Source organism: Carassius gibelio, chromosome A6 (assembly GCF_023724105.1).
Source record: "Carassius gibelio isolate Cgi1373 ecotype wild population from Czech Republic chromosome A6, carGib1.2-hapl.c, whole genome shotgun sequence".
Taxonomy (NCBI): Eukaryota; Metazoa; Chordata; class Actinopteri; order Cypriniformes; family Cyprinidae; genus Carassius; species Carassius gibelio.
In genome coordinates, this window is record NC_068376.1 from 16999236 (window position 1) to 17018322 (window position 19087).

Sequence of the window (19087 nt, forward strand, 5' to 3'; positions counted from 1 at the left end):
GGATGCTGCAGTGGACTTCTCCATCCTCACAGTCTGCAGACATTCAGATTAGGGCTGCACGATTAATCGCATGCGATTGTCATGCGTGTCTCGTAAGTAAAGCCCGTTCTGTGATTGTCTGTAAATCTCCATCACTAATTCCATTCAAAAAGTGAAACTTGTACAGTATATTATATTCATTCATTACACATAGACTGATATATTTCAAATGTTGAAATATCTAATCTAATTATATGACCAGCACCTGTATTTAGGTTCGAAGCAAAATGAGGGCAAGTAAATGAAAATACTTTTATTTTGGCTGATTTTTTCCTTTCAGATTGAATATATTGTTGCACCTTAAGAATTAGTTTATTTTGGGATATTGCAAAAGTCATTTTGTAAAATTAAAAAAATATATTAAGTAATCATTTATGTAACTTTTAATGCCTACTTAAAAGGTTCCATTATGTCTGATTGTTTTACACATTTGTAAGTCAGCTATATTAATAAAACTACATGTAAATGATAAATTATGTGTTTCTTTTTATTAAAAAAAGGGGCAAAAAGGTTTTTCTTTCAAAGAGGGATATCACCAAAAATAACAACACCACTGATATAGGGTTCAAATGCTGGACGTTTTATTGATGGCGGGTCATGCCGTCAGACTCTGCTCTTATGACAGTGTTTTAGAGCATCAGCCAAGGCCTCCAACACCTTGTCCACATTGGCCTTGCTGCTGTTACATCCCATCAATCCCACACGCAAAACCTGTAAATAAATATGAGAAACGAGTTATTGTTACTGACCCACTGTGTCAATGAACTGGGAACGACTGGTTGTCCTGACGTCTGTCAGTTATGATCAATCAATATCTTCTTACCATCCCAGCAGATGGTCCAAGACCCCCAGAGATTTCTGTGTTATAGGTCTTCATGATATACCCTGTGATTTCGCGCCAGTCATATCCTGGGGGAGCTACTATTGTGGTCACTGTTGGCAGTCGGGCTTTCTATAAGACACAAGATGCATTCAGAAAAGGTAAAGCGATTTCTAGTCTATTGATATATGTTATGAGAGATATGTTGTGATGTTTAAGGCCTTTTCTGCCAACCTTATCCTGCACAAACAGTTTTAGGCCCATTTCTTCTAAGCCTTTATGGAAGTACTCTGCAACCTCTTTGTGTCGTTTCCAAGAGTTTTCAAGACCCTATAAAAATAAAATGTGGTAAATGTATGCCCTTTTTTATAATGTTGACTTTTATCAAAGTATTCAAGTGCTCAAGGCTGCACTATGCAATGTTTGGCAGACTTGAGCATGAGCATTTCTCAGATTTGCTCAAATTCATGTTGATGTTTCTGGTTGTTTGCGCTTCAAATGATAATAGCAATATATTCATTTCAGTGTGGTATAAGGCAGAATATGATCTCACAGTCTCTGCGAGTATGGCCAGACTCTCACGCAGACCATAGAAAGAAGATACAGGTCCAGTGTGGTGATAACTGTACAGACAACAGTTACAGCAACTTTAACATACAGTATGCATCATATTCTGTCATCATTTAGTGATAGAGAATTGACTTCATAGGTCTGAGCATATTGTGTATTTTTTTTTTTTCTTGGATAGCTTTGTTTTGACTTAACATGATTGAGGCATCCAGTGTTTAAGGGGCTGTTATATCAGTGCTTGTTAAATGTGATGAATAGTTCTTACGCGCGTACGGGCTTGTCGTCACAACCCCAGTAATTTGCCAACCAGTTCAGATCCAAGAAGTAAGAGATTGGTTTTGTCCTCCTGTTAAATATTTTGTGGCTGTTTTGCAAGACAAAAAAAAAAAAAAAAAAAAATTGGGTAGAGGGAGAGAGGTAATATTTAACACGTGTTAAAAAAAAACTATTCTGGCTTAAAGCTGTTTTGTCTCACCATGCTCTCTCACTGAAGGAGATTGGTGCAGTTCCTGGAGGTGCGTTCAGTACCTTCTGAGAGCCAGTATACATAATATCAATACCTAGAGACACAACATGTACATTTTATATTATATTTTATATAAATGCCTCGTTCGTTCATTCATTTTAAATCATGGTCCACATGCAGGCAGTGGTTGTAGTGCCAGAGCATGTAGCATGGCAATACCTTGTTCATCCATGCAGATAGGAGTACCTCCCAATGCAGCTACTGAATCAACCAGAAATAAACAGTTGTACCTGAGTGACAGAAATACATTAAAAAAGTTATATATAAAATGTAATGTAATACATAATTTTGAATATATAAAATAACACAGAATACATACAAATTATAAAAAGCTTCTGCTAACTTAATAAATGTAAATGATTTGCTGCTTGTTAGTTGCATTGTTATTGTAGTATCAATAATATACTAGTATTAGTTTTTGCAAATATGTTTAATTATATTTTATTTTATATTTTATGTTTTCATGTAAAAAATTTTTTAGTTTTAACATTTTTATTAACCCAGTTTATATAGATATTTAGTGGTAGATTTACATAAAAAAATATATAGCTATATATATCTATATATATATTTTTTAATGTATTTCTATATATATATATATAAAATATGGTTAGTTTTTACAAAAGGTATTGGGGGAGAGATATTCTCATTCTAAACAACATTTGATTGGGCATTTGATTCTATTTTTTTCTATCCTCTGTTTTCCTAGAAGATGAATACCTGTTGTATACTGTTGTACCCTATCAGATGACCACAAAGGTAATAAAAATCAACTTAAATACACACAATTCTATGTTTAATAAAGAGTCTTAATCTGAAGCAAACTGAACAATCAAAGCTCTCTTCAGGGGAAAGGTCTCACTTGTGGCAAAGTTCACCTATGCCGTCTATGGGGTGGACCACTCCTGTGGAGGATTCTCCATGTGTGAGGAAGAACACCACTGGCCTGTATTTATCTAATGCCTGTAGAACAAGACAAGCATGGTTGATCATATGTAGTAAATACATAAATGGTTAATTAAACATAATGTGTACCTGCTCAATTTCCTCATTTGTAAAGTACCCACCAGCAGAGGTTACAACTGTGTTCACCTTGGCGCCTGTTGAACAGTGTTCCATACATGAATGAATGATGTTCCGGATCACCTTTTTATTACTCTTAGTTGCAGGCTTTCTAGTAAAAACAGAATCAGTACCTATCCTCTCAGCGATCTCTGCAGCCCTTTCCCCCCATATGCCATTGACTGCTATGAGGACGCTCTCTCTGGGCTCCAGAGAGTTAAAGATGGCACACTCCATAGCGGCGTGACCCGGTCCACTCACTGCCAGAGTCACTCGGTTTTGGGTCTGAAACGCATACTGAATGCCACTCTTGATCTGATCCATAATCTGAAAATAAAATGAGAAAACAATGAATTAATTGTATTCATATATATGGATTATGACATGATTATTTCTTTAATAAGACTTTATTTACTTCTTAAAATCTTTAATTAACAAGATACTATACTGTTTATTTTCTTCAACAGGGAATGGCACTAGCCGGATTCAAGTAATTTCACCTTCTTATGTTGCAATTGTTTAAAGGGTTAAACATTCATCATATACTCACCTTTTACGTTGTTCCAAACCTGTGACATACTTTATTCCGAAATACATGTAAGATATTTTGACAATTTTGCTAACCAAGTTGTTCTGGTGACAATTGAATCCCAAATATTTTTTTATTTATTTTTTACATAAGAGAGAAAGTCAGGTTACATTAACCCTTTAACTGCCTGCTCAACCAAATGGTTGATTTGTCACTTTATGGTAAACGTAGAAAAGCTAAGCTAATGTTTTCAGATAATCCTTTCTGCTGTCAGAATGTACTATTTGCTGAGAAATATAACTTTCTGATCATTCATTATAGTTCATATTTTCTGATTTCCATAGTATGTGTATGAATTCCGGTACTTTTGCCATAAAGTGACATATCAACCATTTGGTAGAGGCCGATATTTTAAAAATTATGGGACGTGTTGAAAAGAAATACATTGAGTGTGGTAACTAATGACATAAGGAGATAAGAAATGCAAACAAAAAATTTTTCAAATGCTTTTTTCTTGGTGGGGCAGTTAAAGGGTTAAAGGTTTTGAGCATTATAAGGGTGAATATTTGAGTGAATTATCCCTTTAAGCCTTTATGATTCAACATAGTAAAACATCATATTGTACAAAAAAAGAATGGTGACCTAAAAAGTCCTATGTAGTATATAGGGTGCCCTTATTAAAAACACTGTAGTGTATTACCTCGATGGTTTCTGCGTGCAGGTGGCCCAGGATGGGCTGTGCTCCTGCTGCTGTGATCCGAGCGGGCACATTGGACGGTCCTGGCCCAAGCAAAAGTCGCTGGGGGATAGGGAAAGGCTGTAGCAGACATTTCGGTGGAAGAACGGACAGAGAGGACATAATGCTGCCGGTACACTGACAGACTGAGGCAATGGTTAACTCATGTAAACTGTGAGCAAACCTTTCACCTGTTGGCCAATCATCTCAACATTTCACTTTCCTATTTTATATGCAAACTTGTTCAATTTAATTTTTTATGTGTATGAGTGTAGTGTTCCAGCTTCTTTCAAATTTTGTTGGACATTAGTATGAGTAACACACAGACAATGTCTGATTTTAAAAATTAAGAGTAGAAAACATTTTTTTACATTTTGTATTGTTAATGCATTTTTACATGCAAATCTTTAAATTGAAGGTGCAATAGGTGATTGTCTTCAGAATTTATTTTTGTTATACTGGTTAAAAGTCTCCTCATATCCCAATAGCAATCATTAAGTTAATTGGTTTAAATGTATTTATCTGTATTTATTTATTCCGTGGAAAGCGTAGGACCAAAAAATGTATGTCCAATCAAAATGCTCGGTCTGTGCATTTTAAATAGCTTTCTTACCTGCCTGTCAACGTATGTATCTGCATACCTCTGTGCACCACGCAGACAGAATATGTCATTAGTGCATTCACGCACATTGTGCAGACAGAGCTAGAACTGGCAGATAGACATCAACAACCCAGTCTTCCTTCCTGGTATTGTAGTAATTTTAAAGTTTCCTCGTTGGTTAATAACACATGATGTAGCCCAGCGGTTCCCAATTCCAGTGCTCGCGCACATATTTTACATATCTCGCTTGGTTAACACACCCAGTTCCGATGACTCGAGCTATGTGAATGAACCGTGTTCCAATTGATCCCTTCTCCCTGAGCAGGGGTTTACTTTGGAACATGGACCGGAATTGGGAACTGCTGATGTAGCCTATTCTAGTAATGTTGACTCTGGTATTCTGGTCTGTGAGCATAAATGCGTTCAGGGGGCGTGGCTTTGGACAGCGACTGCAGGGAGGGTGGGACGTTCACTTTCAGTGCTATCAGGCTAATGTTAGCATTTTCCAAGATCTCCTATTGCACCTTTAATTCTAGCAAGCTCTAAAATTCACTATTTTGCTTTGAAATTGGGTTAAACATTAATTACTTCTATTGTATATTAACAATATTCGTTTTTGATTAATAAAAAATGTATAATCTCAATGCATAAAGTACTATTCTGTGTAAACTCTATATTTTGAGGGGCTAAAATGTAATTGTACTCTAAAATGACATAACACACAGTAACATTTTTACTGTAGCACATCCTAACAGTGATGAGTAAGATGAGATAATGTAATGTGCTCTATGTGCTTAGTTTACAGTGGGGCCAGTGTCTTGTGCTGGATAAAGAGATGCTTCCCCAGAGGCTGAGAACTGAAAGAGCCATGACTGTAAACCACCTTCCCTCGGACTATAGTGGCCTTTGCCTTCCCTTGCAGAGCAAGACCAAGGTACAGAGTTAACTGGAAAGAAAGTTAAAGTGAAAAAGAAACCTATTTTCTCTTTAACAATACATGAACAATTATATTGAGTAAAATGTATCCTACCTTGTTTTTGTGATTTATGTTGTCTTCATTCACCTAGGAAATTAAATGATATGCATTCACTTGCATGCTCCAAAAAGTCCTAGGGTAATTATAAAGACAGAATTTTAGCAACAAGCATGTTCTATTTTGCCATCAGTCATTTAGAGCATCTCAGCTCAACCCCCTTGAGTGAATCCCTTAAGCAGCCTCTCTACACAAGAGTCGTATTGCGTCAAAAAATGAAAACCCTCTTTTAGAGGCTGATGTCCAGAGCAAAGATAAACCTGTTGGTAAAAAGCAAGATGATTGACAATTTTGGTAACGCCATATGAAACAGTCTCAGGTCTTTGTTAACTCAAATTCCATGACAAACACTCTTGCATTAGCAATACTATGAATGTTTGCACAAACTTATTCATACATAAAATTTTATCTCATCCAAGTCACAATAATAGGCAGCAATTCAGTTTAAATGTGCAGTTCAGGGTGGAAAAAGTAAGTTAACTTTTTTTTGGCAACTGTAATCTACAAGTTACACAAGTACTGTAATTACTGATGAGACCTGCACCATTCCTCTTTATACAAATGTTTCAGTTCAACATTACGTTTGGGTAGTCAAAGAAATCAGGACTCTGAGAGGGTCAATCCAAAGGCCTATTTTCTTCTGCTGAACCCATTTTGTTATTGATTTATGTCTGATCTTTGGGTCGTCATCCTGTTGCATCACCCAAGTTCTCTTGAGCTTTAAATGAAAGACAATTGGCTTTCATTCTCATACAAAATGCCCTGATAAACTTGATCTTGAGCTTTCTATATCGATATAGCAGCCCAGACCCTGTAACTCCAAAACGTGATGGTTAGGTTGAGATGTTGATGTTTGTGTGCTGTGTCATTTTGCTCACCATTGTAAATCTTTTACAAACAGCTTTGGTTTCATCCAAAGTTGCTAATAGCGCTGTGGAACATCTTGGTATGTGTGTAATTTTTTTTTTTTTATCAGACTGCTTTTGTCTTTTGTTCAGGTCAAGTTTATGAACATTTGAGACAGATATCCATGCTAAATCCAAGCTCATATACTTTATTCGTACAAGGGTAGATCTTTTTTAAGCTGGTTCCAATCTGAGACTCTGTCTTGATCCCTGAATGTCATATTTATTTTATTTTTTTCTCTTTGGTTAATCATTAGTCTGATTGGTAAACTGTTGGTGGACCACTATTTGCCTCACAGAGGACTTTGGCCATCATGGAGGGTATGAGCATATTAGTACAATGGCAGCCTACTGAACTGCAGAAAAGAGATCTCTCCCCAAGCCTGCGTGAAATCACCACTGCCTGAACACTTCAGGTCAGGTGTGCATGGTGAATTATTTGACACAACCATATCAATATCACCAGCTTTGAGTGGAGACCATAAGAGCTCCTGACGAAGAAACAGATTATAGTTAGAATGCACTGTTATTAAGGGTTGTGGTTCATGGGAAAATCAGAAAAAAGTCTTGTTCACCCAAAATAAAAATTCCATCATAATTGTCTTCTAAAGCCGTATGACTGACTTTCTTCTGTGAAACACAAGAAGAGAAACTTTGAATTTTTGTAAATTTTTTAATGCACTTACAAGTAATGGATAGCTTTCAAGCTTCAAGACAAAAAGCACCATGATCAAAGTATTATGTAAAATAAGTAAGTAAATAATGTCCACATGTCTGTTGTTCTGTATTACAATTATTCTAAAGACGTATGATAACTTTGTTGGAATTTATTTAGAGGATAAGTGATTTCCGATTTGTGAATAAAGCATTCTTTTTGACTCTCTGTTCATAGGCTATGTTCAGACTGTCAGCAAAAATCGGATTATTTGCATTTCCAGATATTATCCTGATACGGTTTTGAAAGTCTGGACAGCACAAACAAAAAACAAACAAACAAACAAACACATGCAATTATCTAATCTGATTCAAAACACATATGAAGGTGTGGTTCAATGCATCTCCTAAAAACAAAAAACATATTCATGCGTTCATGACCTCAAGGTTAGTTTATTGTAATGCTTGATTGGGTGGTTGCTCGGCACGCTTAAAAAACACACTCCTGTCCGGTTCTGTCAACACTGCACTGTGTCCCAATTGAACAACAAACACAATTTAAAATCTTGCTAATTACTTATAAATCCCTGAATGGTTTAGCTACTCAATACTAGAGTGAGCTGATATCACGTTACAGTCCTTCATGTCAGCTGCGATCTCAGAACTCGGGCCATTTTATTATATCTAGAATATCAAAATCAATGGTAGATGGCAGATACTTTTTTTATTTAGTGGCCAAACTCTGGAACAATCTACCTAGCACAAACACACTTTTAGTCAGTTTAAATCTAGATTAAAGACGCATCTCTTTAACCTCCATACAGAGCAGATGGTGGATCAGCACCTCGAGACGACCTCTACAGCCCTGAATGTCAGCGGAGATCTTGTCAACTAGGTGCCCCCCAGAGACAGCTCGCCTGGGAAGACCTCCTCACCTCAACAACCATCGGCACAAGACCACGGGAACAAAACAAGTCCTCTGCACCTGTGTTGCAGCCTGGAATTAAACCACACCATGCTGGTTTCGTCTGGCCAGAGACTGAGCCTGGTTTCTCCCAAGGTTTTTTCTCCATTAGTGTCACCGATAGTGTTTTGGTTCCCTGCCACTGTCACCTTAGGGACGGTTGACTGATTGCACAGATTCCCCTGTTCCCGGGGAATCAAACCCCCAACATTGTGCTTGATAAAGCATTGCTCTACCAATTGAGCTACAGGAACACTATAATTAACTGACTTTAGTTGGAAAAATTACTGTTGTTGTCTTGTTACATTATTATTACATTAGCTATTTTCCTGTTTGACACGGTGAAGCTGCTTTGAAAAAACCAGTAGTGTATTAAGCACTATACAAATAATACAAATAAAAGGTAAAAAATAAAAAATGAGCCACTGAGTGTGTTGATCCAGTTCACAAAACAGGCATAAACAAGACTGATAGGGTTCTTGAGTCAGAAAGTCCACCTCAAATAATATCAGTCAATTTCAGTCTGTTCCTCTCACAAAGCTATATTGTATGACTGCAGAAATCTTGAAATATCGTGCATGAGTCACTTTTATGGTGCTTTTTGTCGCTTGAAAGCTCCAGTCCACAACAGTTGTGACTGCATGGGGAAAATGACCCATGTATTCTTCAACATTTAGTGTTCCACAGAAGAAAGTAGTTCACATTAAGGTTAACAATTACTTTTAACAAGTTTAGAATAAATATAAAAATATGATCAAGACAAACTTTTGTTGATCAACTTTTGTTTCTGTCAACCTAAATGAAATCTGTTTCATTGTCTATAATGCTGAGCTCCAGCCTTTCTTGCTGACCTGATGAGCTCCAGAGGCTGGGCTGATGATAGGTGCGCAATGTGGCATACAGTCTATGGTTAAACCTGAGGACTGAAATGCTTGTGGTCTCCAGCAGATGGCGTATGTCTCACTCTCACAGTCTTCTGAGTCAGGCAGAATGCTATGAATCTTTCATTTCTTTATTATGACCTTTATTCCTTTATAACTGCAGGTCAAATTTCCTCTCCACACAAAAACCCCTGGCTCCACACAGCACTGACAGCTGATCATGGCTCCATTTCTGCAATATATATATATTATGTTGCATATATGATCTTTATTGTCCTAGCAGCAAAAGGTTTCACTATAAGGTCAATGTACCTCCCTTAGTGATCTTTATGCAAGCTGATAGATAAAAGTCATTTGACCTGTAAGATTCAGAGTGTTAATAAAAAGTAATTCAAGTAATTTCTTTTAGGAAGAGTGTTAAATAACAAGCATGACTCTAGAATCACTCACTCGTGCTGAAAATACAGCTGAATATTGTGTGGTAGTAGGATTAGGTTTGTTTCTGTGTGAGTATTGTGAACACCAATAGGTTGCATCATCCTGTATCATCATGATTTCATTAGCAGTATTAATTCTAGTTAAAAGCTTGTCCCTTTAAGACGGTATCAGGCATCAGGCCCACACCAGCACTCCTTAAGCTGGATAAATTATTCAAAGCATTGCTCTGCTGAGTTGAGACAGAGGAGCAGGAAGGGTAAGAAAGGAGAAAGAGACAGAAGGAGAGAAAAGCAGTCACAAGGGACTGCTCAGACTGGCATTGTGTCTATAACTGAATGCTGTGGTTGCTTGGCGCTTACTGTCTTCCTGCCTGGCCGTATCCCATAGTAAATCAAAAGAAATGTCCCATTTCAATTCAAAACTAAAAGAAAGAGAGAGAGAGAGAAATGTTTGAAGAAAATAAGTGAATTAAGAAAAATCATTCAGTCTTAGCACTCAACCTCAATTTATAAAAAAATAAATAAATACAATCAGAAAAAAATACATCCAATTACATCCAACAAATACACTGATAGTTAAACAAATCCTAATTATCATAAAATAATTACAATTCTACAAAAAATATATTAATTATACATATTATGACCGATTTGTGTATTAATGCACTTTTTTAAATAAATGAAATAAATAAATGATTACATAAAAAATAAATTTTTATATTTGTATTTGATTGCCAGTGTACGTACAGTAAAAGATGAAAAAAAAAGAAAATCCAAGTAAATTCATATCAGATTTTTTTCTACCTTTAATGCTGAAATCAATAAAATTCACATAACAACTGGAATAACTGTATGTATATATTTATGTATAACTTTTTGTCTAATAACTCTCTACTGTTAGATAGATGGAAGGGAGAGGCTAGATACACTAAATAAAAAGTTTTTAAATTTGAATCGGATGCATAATAACCTCTTTTGTCTTTAAAAGATAGCTAATCATGGCTGCTATCGTTGACTCTTTCAAAACCACTTTGTCTTTTTTGCATAAATATAGCTGTTTCACTCTCTAATATTTCAGTTAATATTACTTTAATTATTGATTTATACTCTGAAAATACTTATCAGATTATTAGAAAACATAGACTTGTTTTATTCAGTAATGCAAATTTTATAAAGATGTGCTTTTATAAATCTTAATACTTATACTTAAAAACGATTCCATAATGAGAAATATTAAAGTATTTTAAAGTAAAAAAATTTTGACTTGAATATTTATTTGTTTATTTATTTATTTATTATTTGTTTGTTTTCATTCATTCATTCATTGTTGCATAAGCATTGAAGGAACATTAAAGCTCAGAAGTTGTAATAATACTAATAATATTGTATTTAAATTACCCCTAAACTTGCATAAAAATTCAGATTTTTTTATCATCAAGAATTTAACCTTAGGAAATGAACAGTATAAATAAAGAGTATTAATAAAATCCAATTTGACTTTAGCGTAAGCATTGATGGAGTGTTAAACATGTGGAAATAATAATAACAGTATAATCTGTATAGCCATTAACAGAAACCAACATGGACTAATTTTATTCTGTTATGCATATTTCATAGAGATACATTAATGCCATTACTTATTTTTGTAATTATTTATTTATTTTTATTATTTGGTGTCATTTTCTTTTAGTGTCTTATTAATTTCCTGGAAAATGAAAACAGATGCTGAACTAAAATGATTAGAGGTGAATTCTTATTAATATTAAATATTATTTTGTATTAAAAAATCATATTACATTTTACTTGAGTTCTTTTGACATACCACAAACATGCAGTCCAGCATGAGCCACTGAATCTCATGTTATGCAGAGCCATGTTTGTGAGTGTGTGTGTGTGTGTGTGTGTGTGTAGCGTACTCCGCGGGGAATCTAATCCCCATCCCCCTCTCCTCCCCCTCTCCCTCTCTTCCTCTCCACTGCATTGATGGTGCTGCCTTCCTCAGTGATGATGTCACTGGTTCAGTCAGTCTCAGCATCACTGCTCTAGGCAGCCAGCAGAGCCATTTTGGCTTCTACATTACAGGGCACTCAAAGATCTCTCCTTTCAAGAAGCCTTCCTCCATACAAGCAAGTCTCACTGGGCATCCAGCTATACCTCCTTGGAACAAATAAAGGATCCTTTGTTAAACAGAGGAACATTTTTTTTTTTTGACATATCAGAGGAAAAGCTCAAAAAAGAGAATTTGAGAAGCCAGCACAAGAGGCAGTAGTGGGAGCTGAACTGTCAATAGCTGAGTGCATCAGAGGATCAGAATTGTAAAGGTAAGAGTTTTTTTTTTTTTTCATTGTTAGTGTGTTCTAAAGGATAATACAGTATTAATGAGGCTCTCTCTGTTTATTTGGTGTTGGGTCACCAGGGTGGGACTGCTGTGGGGTGCGGCCATTTAGAGCCAGTAAATCCAGACATTATTGTTATGACAGAGAAGTGTTTTTTGATAGAGTATTGGAACAGATGTTGTTCATCATAAATGGCCCTCTGTCCTTGTGTACATATTTCTAAGTGCGAGTGGAATAAATGCACTGTCATTTATTGTCTCAGGCTGGCAGCCACACAGTAATGTCTTCAAGATTGCACTAATGAATCTCTATTCTAGCATTTACTGGAGAACAGAGAAAGATTATTACTTTTATATATATATATATATATATATATATATATATATATATATATATATTTTTTTTTTACATTACAATTATTTTTTTCATTAATATGGTAGTGAGTTGGGAACACGCATATGAAATTGCATATGATTCCCACTGCTCTAATAGCAGTATATTCTACACATGATGTGATGAAATTAATGATTTATTGACACTTAAGAGCGCAGTGACCAACGACAAAAACCTTGATTTGTATTCAACTATGGATTTATGATCTACACTTATGATCTACACATCATTTATTTACCCTCAAGTTGTTCCAACAAAATCTCAAAAATATTATTTAACAAGTCTTACTTAATTGTTACATCAATGACAGTAATTTTCAAAGGTTAGATCAAGTAAAAACAGAGCTTTACAGGGACAGTAGTCCCAAAAAATTTTAATCATTTATTCAGCCTCATGTTGTTCCAAACCTATATTCATTTCTTTCCTGTGTGGAATAAAATAAGATATTTTGAAGAATGCTGGTAACTTAGCATTTGCTGGTAGCCATTGACTTCCAAAGTAGGCAAAATGCAATGTAAATCAATGGCTACCAGCCACTGTTTGGTTACTAACATTCCTCAAAATATATCCTTGTGTGTTTTTGTATCTTCTTATTTTTGGGTGAACTGTCCCTTTAAGGAACTGTTTCTACTTGATCTGACCCCTTGATTACTGCCATTGGTGTACCAATTAAGAAAGACTGGTTAAGTAATATTTGCGACTTGAATAAAACAAATACATTTAAACAGTACATTACCACACAAAGTAAATGTTTTAGGTTACATGACAATATTTAATTAGGTTAATCAAATTTTTTTTATAATGGACATGAATAGGATGATTAATCAACATGCTGGTCACAATACATGTACTATAAAATCACTTTCATAGTTTTTACTTCATCAACTAAATAGTACTTAACATGCAGCTTTCTGACTTCTTTGTAAACTGACATGCTGCCTTTTTAAGGTTCATGTCAAATAGTCTAAGTAGACTAGAGAGTAATGAGAGAGACTGAACCCACTCTGCCACCCCAGAATGTGACTCAGCGTGATGTTAGTCTAACTGAAAAACACAGAATGCAGCTCGCATGAGTTCCCTATACAAGCTCTGTCACATTTATTGAAACAGAGCTCTTACTGAAGCAAACATGTTTATATGAGATTGAAGCTTACAGGTCATAAATCTTCCCTGACACATAAATTGTACCTCCATTTTGGTCCGACTATGAGGCTGAGCTGGACTCTCTTTTATCTGTTATTGTAATCCTAGGAAGCGTACTGACATTTAGCCAGTTGTGCAATTCTTTTGTTACTGCTGGGCATCTCTGAAGCTAACCATGCATGATCCATTTAAACCCAGTCTTCCTCTTTGATCCGAACACTGAAATACTGAAAATGTTTCAATGTATTATTTAAACTCGTCATAAGTCACCACTGAAATCGTGTTTTGCTTGTCATGCCTGTCATCGCTTCATGCCATTTCTTTATAGATACAGCAGAAAGTCTACTCATAGTTGCTATGGTAATAGGCAGCTATGATTTACAGCCTTCCCGAAAGTAGGTGTAATTTCATTTCAAACTGAGAACGGTCTAAATCAATATTTCTCTGCTTATATATAGTAATGGAGCTACTAAAGTAATATCCTCTCTTTTTTCAAAGGAGCTGCACATATATGAAGGATAATAGATTTTACTGTAAATTCAGCGTACATTACTATTTTGTGCATTGATCAATATGTATCAGTCAATTAGTAGGCAGTTTTTAATGTGTAATTATTGTAATGTGTATATATTTCATAATATAACTACAATACATTCTAAATATAATAATAGTAAACCTGTATTATATTATATTATATTATATTATATTATATTATATTATATTATATTATATTATATTATATTTTATTATATTATATTATATTATATATCTTCCAGTATTCTGTTTATTGAAATCGGTGTTGTTATGTTAATTTCTCTGTATGCAGGTGTGAGCAGTGACCTGGACTTTTAAAGGAGTGCTTTCGGCACACACGCAGAGGCACCATGGCAGGGGCCTCGGTGAAGGTGGCGGTGAGAGTCCGTCCCTTTAACTCTCGTGAGACAAGTAAAGAGTCCAAGTGCATCATCCAGATGTCAGGAAACACAACCAGTAAGTACCCAACTGCACCTGAGCCCCAGTGCTTCCATCCGGAACATCCAGCAGTTAAATCACTAAGAATACTCAGAACACTCAGGTTTATAGAGCATGACCTTTATTGAGTGTCTTAATGTTGATTTTGCATGCGTGTGTTGTGTGTTCATGGGCCTCATCTGCACAGCTTTCATAAGGAAGCCATTTTTTGATGATATGCAGGACAATAGTTAACTAATCAGTGAACTGTGGGCGAATAAACTCACCAGTAAATTTGATCCGACATTAATTTCATAGTCGGCCATTAATCTAATGTGGCTACAGAAAGAGAGACTAGGCCTGTCACAATAATTAATATATCAACTTATCGCACAATATATGTATGTGACCGCAATCATTTTTGGTGAAGCAATGTATTGGCCATTAGATTTACATAAAAATTAATGTCACCCATGTTTTTTGCATTCCACTTGCGCAGGTGTCTTTTGCTGCTTCTCGAGCATAACGTGGTGTAGTTGGTACTTGTTCAAATTTAAAAAAATGCTTTTACAAAGTTTCATCTGCAGATATGGTCTTGTTTAGGGATCTGTGCCTTTGTTCAATACAATGCACCCTTAATTTACAGAGAAAAGAAGGTCAGGGAATATCTGTAGATTGAAATTGGGAATCTTTCTTTTTTCTACTCGTTACTTTGCACTTTTTGTAGAAAATGTTTATTTGTTATTTATTCAAGTTTTTTTTTTTTTTATTTCCTAATTAAAATTTCTTAATTTCCATGATTTAAATATTCTTAAAAATGTGATTTTGAAAGTGTGTAGCCTTATTGCATTATTATTCTGTTATATAATGATTACATATTCAGTGGCATAAAATGGTCTTAAAATGACAATAATATATCTTTTATCGGATTTATTTCTTGGGCAATATATCGCACAATAATAAGTAATTATTAAAAAAGAGAAAAATAGAGGGATGTTGCAATGAACTCATCACAACTGACAAGCAACAATGTCAACAAGCTTTACAGCTGTAATTACTAGTGATTTTGGTTTGCTGTTTTTGACAGTTGTCATGCAACCACTTGTTTAGCTGGTAAGGTGAGTGGTCATTTTCAAAGGAACTAATGAGGAGGCATCATTTTCTTTGTCAGTTATGTTGTGTTATAAAGGAACATAAAATCAAGACATCTTAAGTCAGTTAAAATATGAAGTTATATCCTAAATGGTTATAAAGAGAGGACCATATTTTGTTGTCGAGTTGTTGTCTTAGCGTGTGAATGTGCTCGAAGAATTGGAGGGAACTGGTGGTTGACTGGAGAGAGATTTGATTTCTAATCTGCCTGGCTGGGCGAAACCATTGCTCAATAATGGATGAGAGCTTGTGAAATATTTAGAGTTTGGCCTAATTTAGCTTCCTCCCTTCCACCTTGTGTTGCTTTAGAAAATAATGTGTCCACTGTCGTCTTTGTATCTGAGGTAGTTTTTGGTAGAGTGTTTGATGTTTACATATAATATTCATAAACTAGAATGGGTCAAAGAATCTGCAGTAAAAAGCAATTTGCCATTTTTATACCTTTGTCTATTTGTAAAAACAAAGTGCACATACAAAAGGGTCCTAATGATAGCACATGTAATATTACACCACAATATTGTTGTACAGTTTAGGTCCGGGGGAGATGCATTGGGTTTGGCAAATCTGTAAGCCATGTTGCAGAAGATTGTTTTGTTGTAAGGGCACTGAGCTAGTGCTGCATAGTGTAAATATGACATTGTTTGTAGAGTGATAACAGTGAGAATAAAAGACTAATACTCTCAGTTCTTTTGTTTTAATGGGTCAAGACTATGAACCTTGAATAATATTGAAGGAGCCATCAAAAGCAGTAAAAATACTTAGTGTCATTGTAAATGGATTGTGCAAGTCAGTTTTCTGTCAGACCTTTAATAGAGATAAACATCACTGCTCTTACAGATACAAATATGTGTGTATAAGCATTAATATCCATGAAAATCTGTGATACTAATGAGTCCTGGCTGGTCTACTGGACATTTTTTGCACAAGACATGAAGTTCACTTCTCACTCTGTCATAAAAATATTCAACATTATTCTAACCATTTAAAAATGAATTCTGTATACTTGCAGACATTAACACATCTTCTTGACACAAGTTTAAAATTTAAAGTGCTTTCAAATGCACAGCTGGCAGTGCCTAATTAAGACAACTTTGATTAATATTACATAACAAATATTATGTAAAAATAAGATCTTGAAAAAAATATATATTTAATGAGTACATTCCAGTTTGTCAGATGATATTATGTCCATTAACTCTCTTAGATAATTGAGGATTATTTTTCACCTTAACATGTTTGGCCTTCTTTTATTGTTTTTGTGGACTTATGTTTTTGTGAATGCATTCTGTAGGGCACTTAAGTAGAATCGCAGAGGTTAAAAATGTGCATATATGCATAAACACACACGGAAACTCATCTTTTTTAATTGTTTTGTAGAATGCTCTCCTTTGCTACTTTGAAACTAGACTTGGTGTATGGCAAGAGGGTCGATGATTACATGAAAGAGCCTTTCTAGTCAGCAGTAATTTAGAGAGAGCCAGCCCCAGTCTCAATCTGAAGGTGTAAATAACTGGTTGTTAGTGGGAGTCTGAGCCCAGAGAGGGTCTTTTGTGCTCCATGCTGGCTGCTTTGTCACTGCTGCCAGCTTGAGATGGGTCAATAGCAGAGTTCTCACAGAGCTGTAGAATGGTGGAAAGCTGAGTGATGGACAGCTCTGACTGGTTTAACCCACCCTGCTATCACTGAGGCACCATTGGGCTGCTCACACAAGTTCTTGTAAAATAGTTTCCTTTTTGTAGGAAATTGTCTCATTACCAAGCCACAGAAGATTTTAACTCTGGTCCCGTTGAGAAAACTAATGTCTGATGGTTTTGAACAGCAAAAAGTCTTCACTGACATGGGATTTCATTGGTTTCAGTGCTGCTGTAAATTCTGTGTGATGTACTCAGTGATACTGTGGTAATACGCATGTGGAATATGTCCATTTAAAAGAGATACAAAATTGTCCATTTGATGTATGATTATGGAAATGGAGATACTTTAGCTAAGAGTTTAAGATCATTTATTGACATGTTGATCAATGTGCTAAATGATCCTCCCCTGATCACATCACTCCCAGAATTCCCTGTTCTTTGGTGATTGATACTGGTGTGCAAAGAGTCTTCAGTCTGTAACAGAATCCAGAATGTTGATTAAGATAAAGCTGTGCTATTTTTGTGGTCCTTTGTGGATGTTACTTGCGATATAATTGCAGTGAGATCTTGGGTAAAATGCATAGTACACTGTGTGATAGGGATATAACGATGCACAGCAAACTAGTTGAACATCAATAATATTAAAGTGTTTAAAAGCTCAGCACTGCTTTGATTAAGCAACCAAGAAAACGCTGCATTGCTGCAGTTCCATAAGTGCCACCTGCTGTCAGATAAGGAATCAGCATCACATTCAGCTTGTCTGCTGTTTTTGAAGCCAGACCAGTCATCTATTTTTTTTTTTTTTTCAATCATACAATCTATTTGAGATTAAAATCTACTCATGCTGCATGTATTCAGCATCTTCATTTGAATCGTGATTAAACTTAAGTGGTTGCCTCTAATGTTGAATGGAAAGAGCACAGGCAAAGCCTTATTTGTTTATATAGCTATTCAGCGCATTGTGATTGGCCGAAAACCTCAAGCTTGTGACGGAAATGTTGCGCCCCTTAACATACTGTGATGCCATCTCCCGACATGGCAGGACAAAACCAATAAAACTTATGCTTGTTTCACACATACTCCATCTACAGTGTGTATGCATTGCATATTTTTCTACGCACCAATGTTAATGGATTAGACCGTTCACGGATGCGATCCGTCAGTGCATTCCAGGAGCGGTGTGTCTGCAGCAGTGCAGTGATTGTTTATACACAAGTCTATTTTTGCTGTGCTGCACATGCTGAATTAAAGTGACAGTGCATTTTTCATGGTAAAAATTAACATGGATTGACATGTAAATGTAGTAAATACACAATAAAATGATACAATTAAAGTCTGCTGTGTTTAACAGTCAACACATTGGCATTTTGGCTAGGTTTAAAACAAGAAAAAGTGCACTTTTACATAAACAAGGCAATTAACATTGTGCACTTGTGGAGGCAGAAAAACAAAGTTCTTTAAGACCCGCGGCCCGCAGGATTGCTTGTAATGAAGATTTAAATGCAAAAGGAACAAGAATCGACTGTTCCTGTCAGTGGTGAGTTTTAATTTTAAATGTTTGTGATATTCTAACAAGAAAAGTAAGCTAAATGTTGTGTTTAAATGTGTTGCGGCTTGCTTGAGCAAATTAATATACAAACCAAGAAGTCAAATGCATGAATAATAATTTTTTTAAAGCTATTTATTGAGTTTAAACCATATAGCCTACTGTATAAAAACAG

At 35.5% G+C, this 19087-nt stretch overlaps 2 protein-coding genes across 14 annotated transcripts in view; one reads left to right on the forward strand and one right to left on the reverse strand.

The window, feature by feature from the left end:
• Nucleotides 1-598: 598 nt before the first annotated feature.
• Nucleotides 599-4405, reverse strand: LOC128015550 (alanine--glyoxylate aminotransferase). 2 transcript variants are annotated; one of them, XM_052599448.1, is made up of 11 exons: nucleotides 4247-4405; nucleotides 3152-3344; nucleotides 2991-3055; nucleotides 2818-2918; nucleotides 2115-2185; nucleotides 1905-1989; nucleotides 1695-1793; nucleotides 1413-1482; nucleotides 1094-1189; nucleotides 863-991; nucleotides 599-750 (listed from the first exon to the last, which is right to left on the reverse strand). In XM_052599448.1, the coding sequence occupies exons 1-11, from the start codon at nucleotides 4403-4405 to the stop codon at nucleotides 643-645; spliced, it is 1176 nt and encodes a 391-aa protein (XP_052455408.1). In that variant the 3' UTR covers nucleotides 599-642. The 2 variants fall into 2 exon arrangements, with proteins under 2 accessions (XP_052455408.1, XP_052455407.1); XM_052599447.1 differs by having other exon boundaries at nucleotides 2991-3344.
• Nucleotides 4406-11835: 7430 nt separating this feature from the next.
• Nucleotides 11836-19087, forward strand: part of LOC128015548 (kinesin-like protein KIF1A) — a 55860-nt gene continuing 48608 nt past the window's right edge. For 5 of the 12 annotated variants that reach the window (XM_052599434.1, XM_052599437.1, XM_052599438.1 and 2 more), the window contains exons 1-2: nucleotides 11837-12078; nucleotides 14456-14619. In XM_052599434.1, coding sequence (XP_052455394.1) covers nucleotides 14514-14619 — 106 coding nt within the window. In that variant the 5' untranslated portion in view covers nucleotides 11837-12078; nucleotides 14456-14513. Of the gene's footprint in view, nucleotides 12079-14455; nucleotides 14620-19087 lie in introns of all 12 variants that reach the window. The other 7 variants (XM_052599441.1, XM_052599442.1, XM_052599443.1 and 4 more) reach the window with 3 other exon arrangements.

Coding starts and splice junctions, on each gene's coding strand:
- LOC128015550 (XM_052599447.1), bottom strand. CDS start 4,405: ATGTCCTCTCTGTCCGTTCTTCCACCGAAATGTCTGCTACAGCCTTTC. Junction 3,345..4,246: donor TGCACGCAGAAACCATCGAG/GTAATACACTAC, acceptor TTTTATTTTCAG/ATTATGGATCAGATCAAGAG. Junction 992..1,093: donor AACTGTTTGTGCAGGATAAG/GTTGGCAGAAAA, acceptor TGTGTCTTATAG/AAAGCCCGACTGCCAACAGT.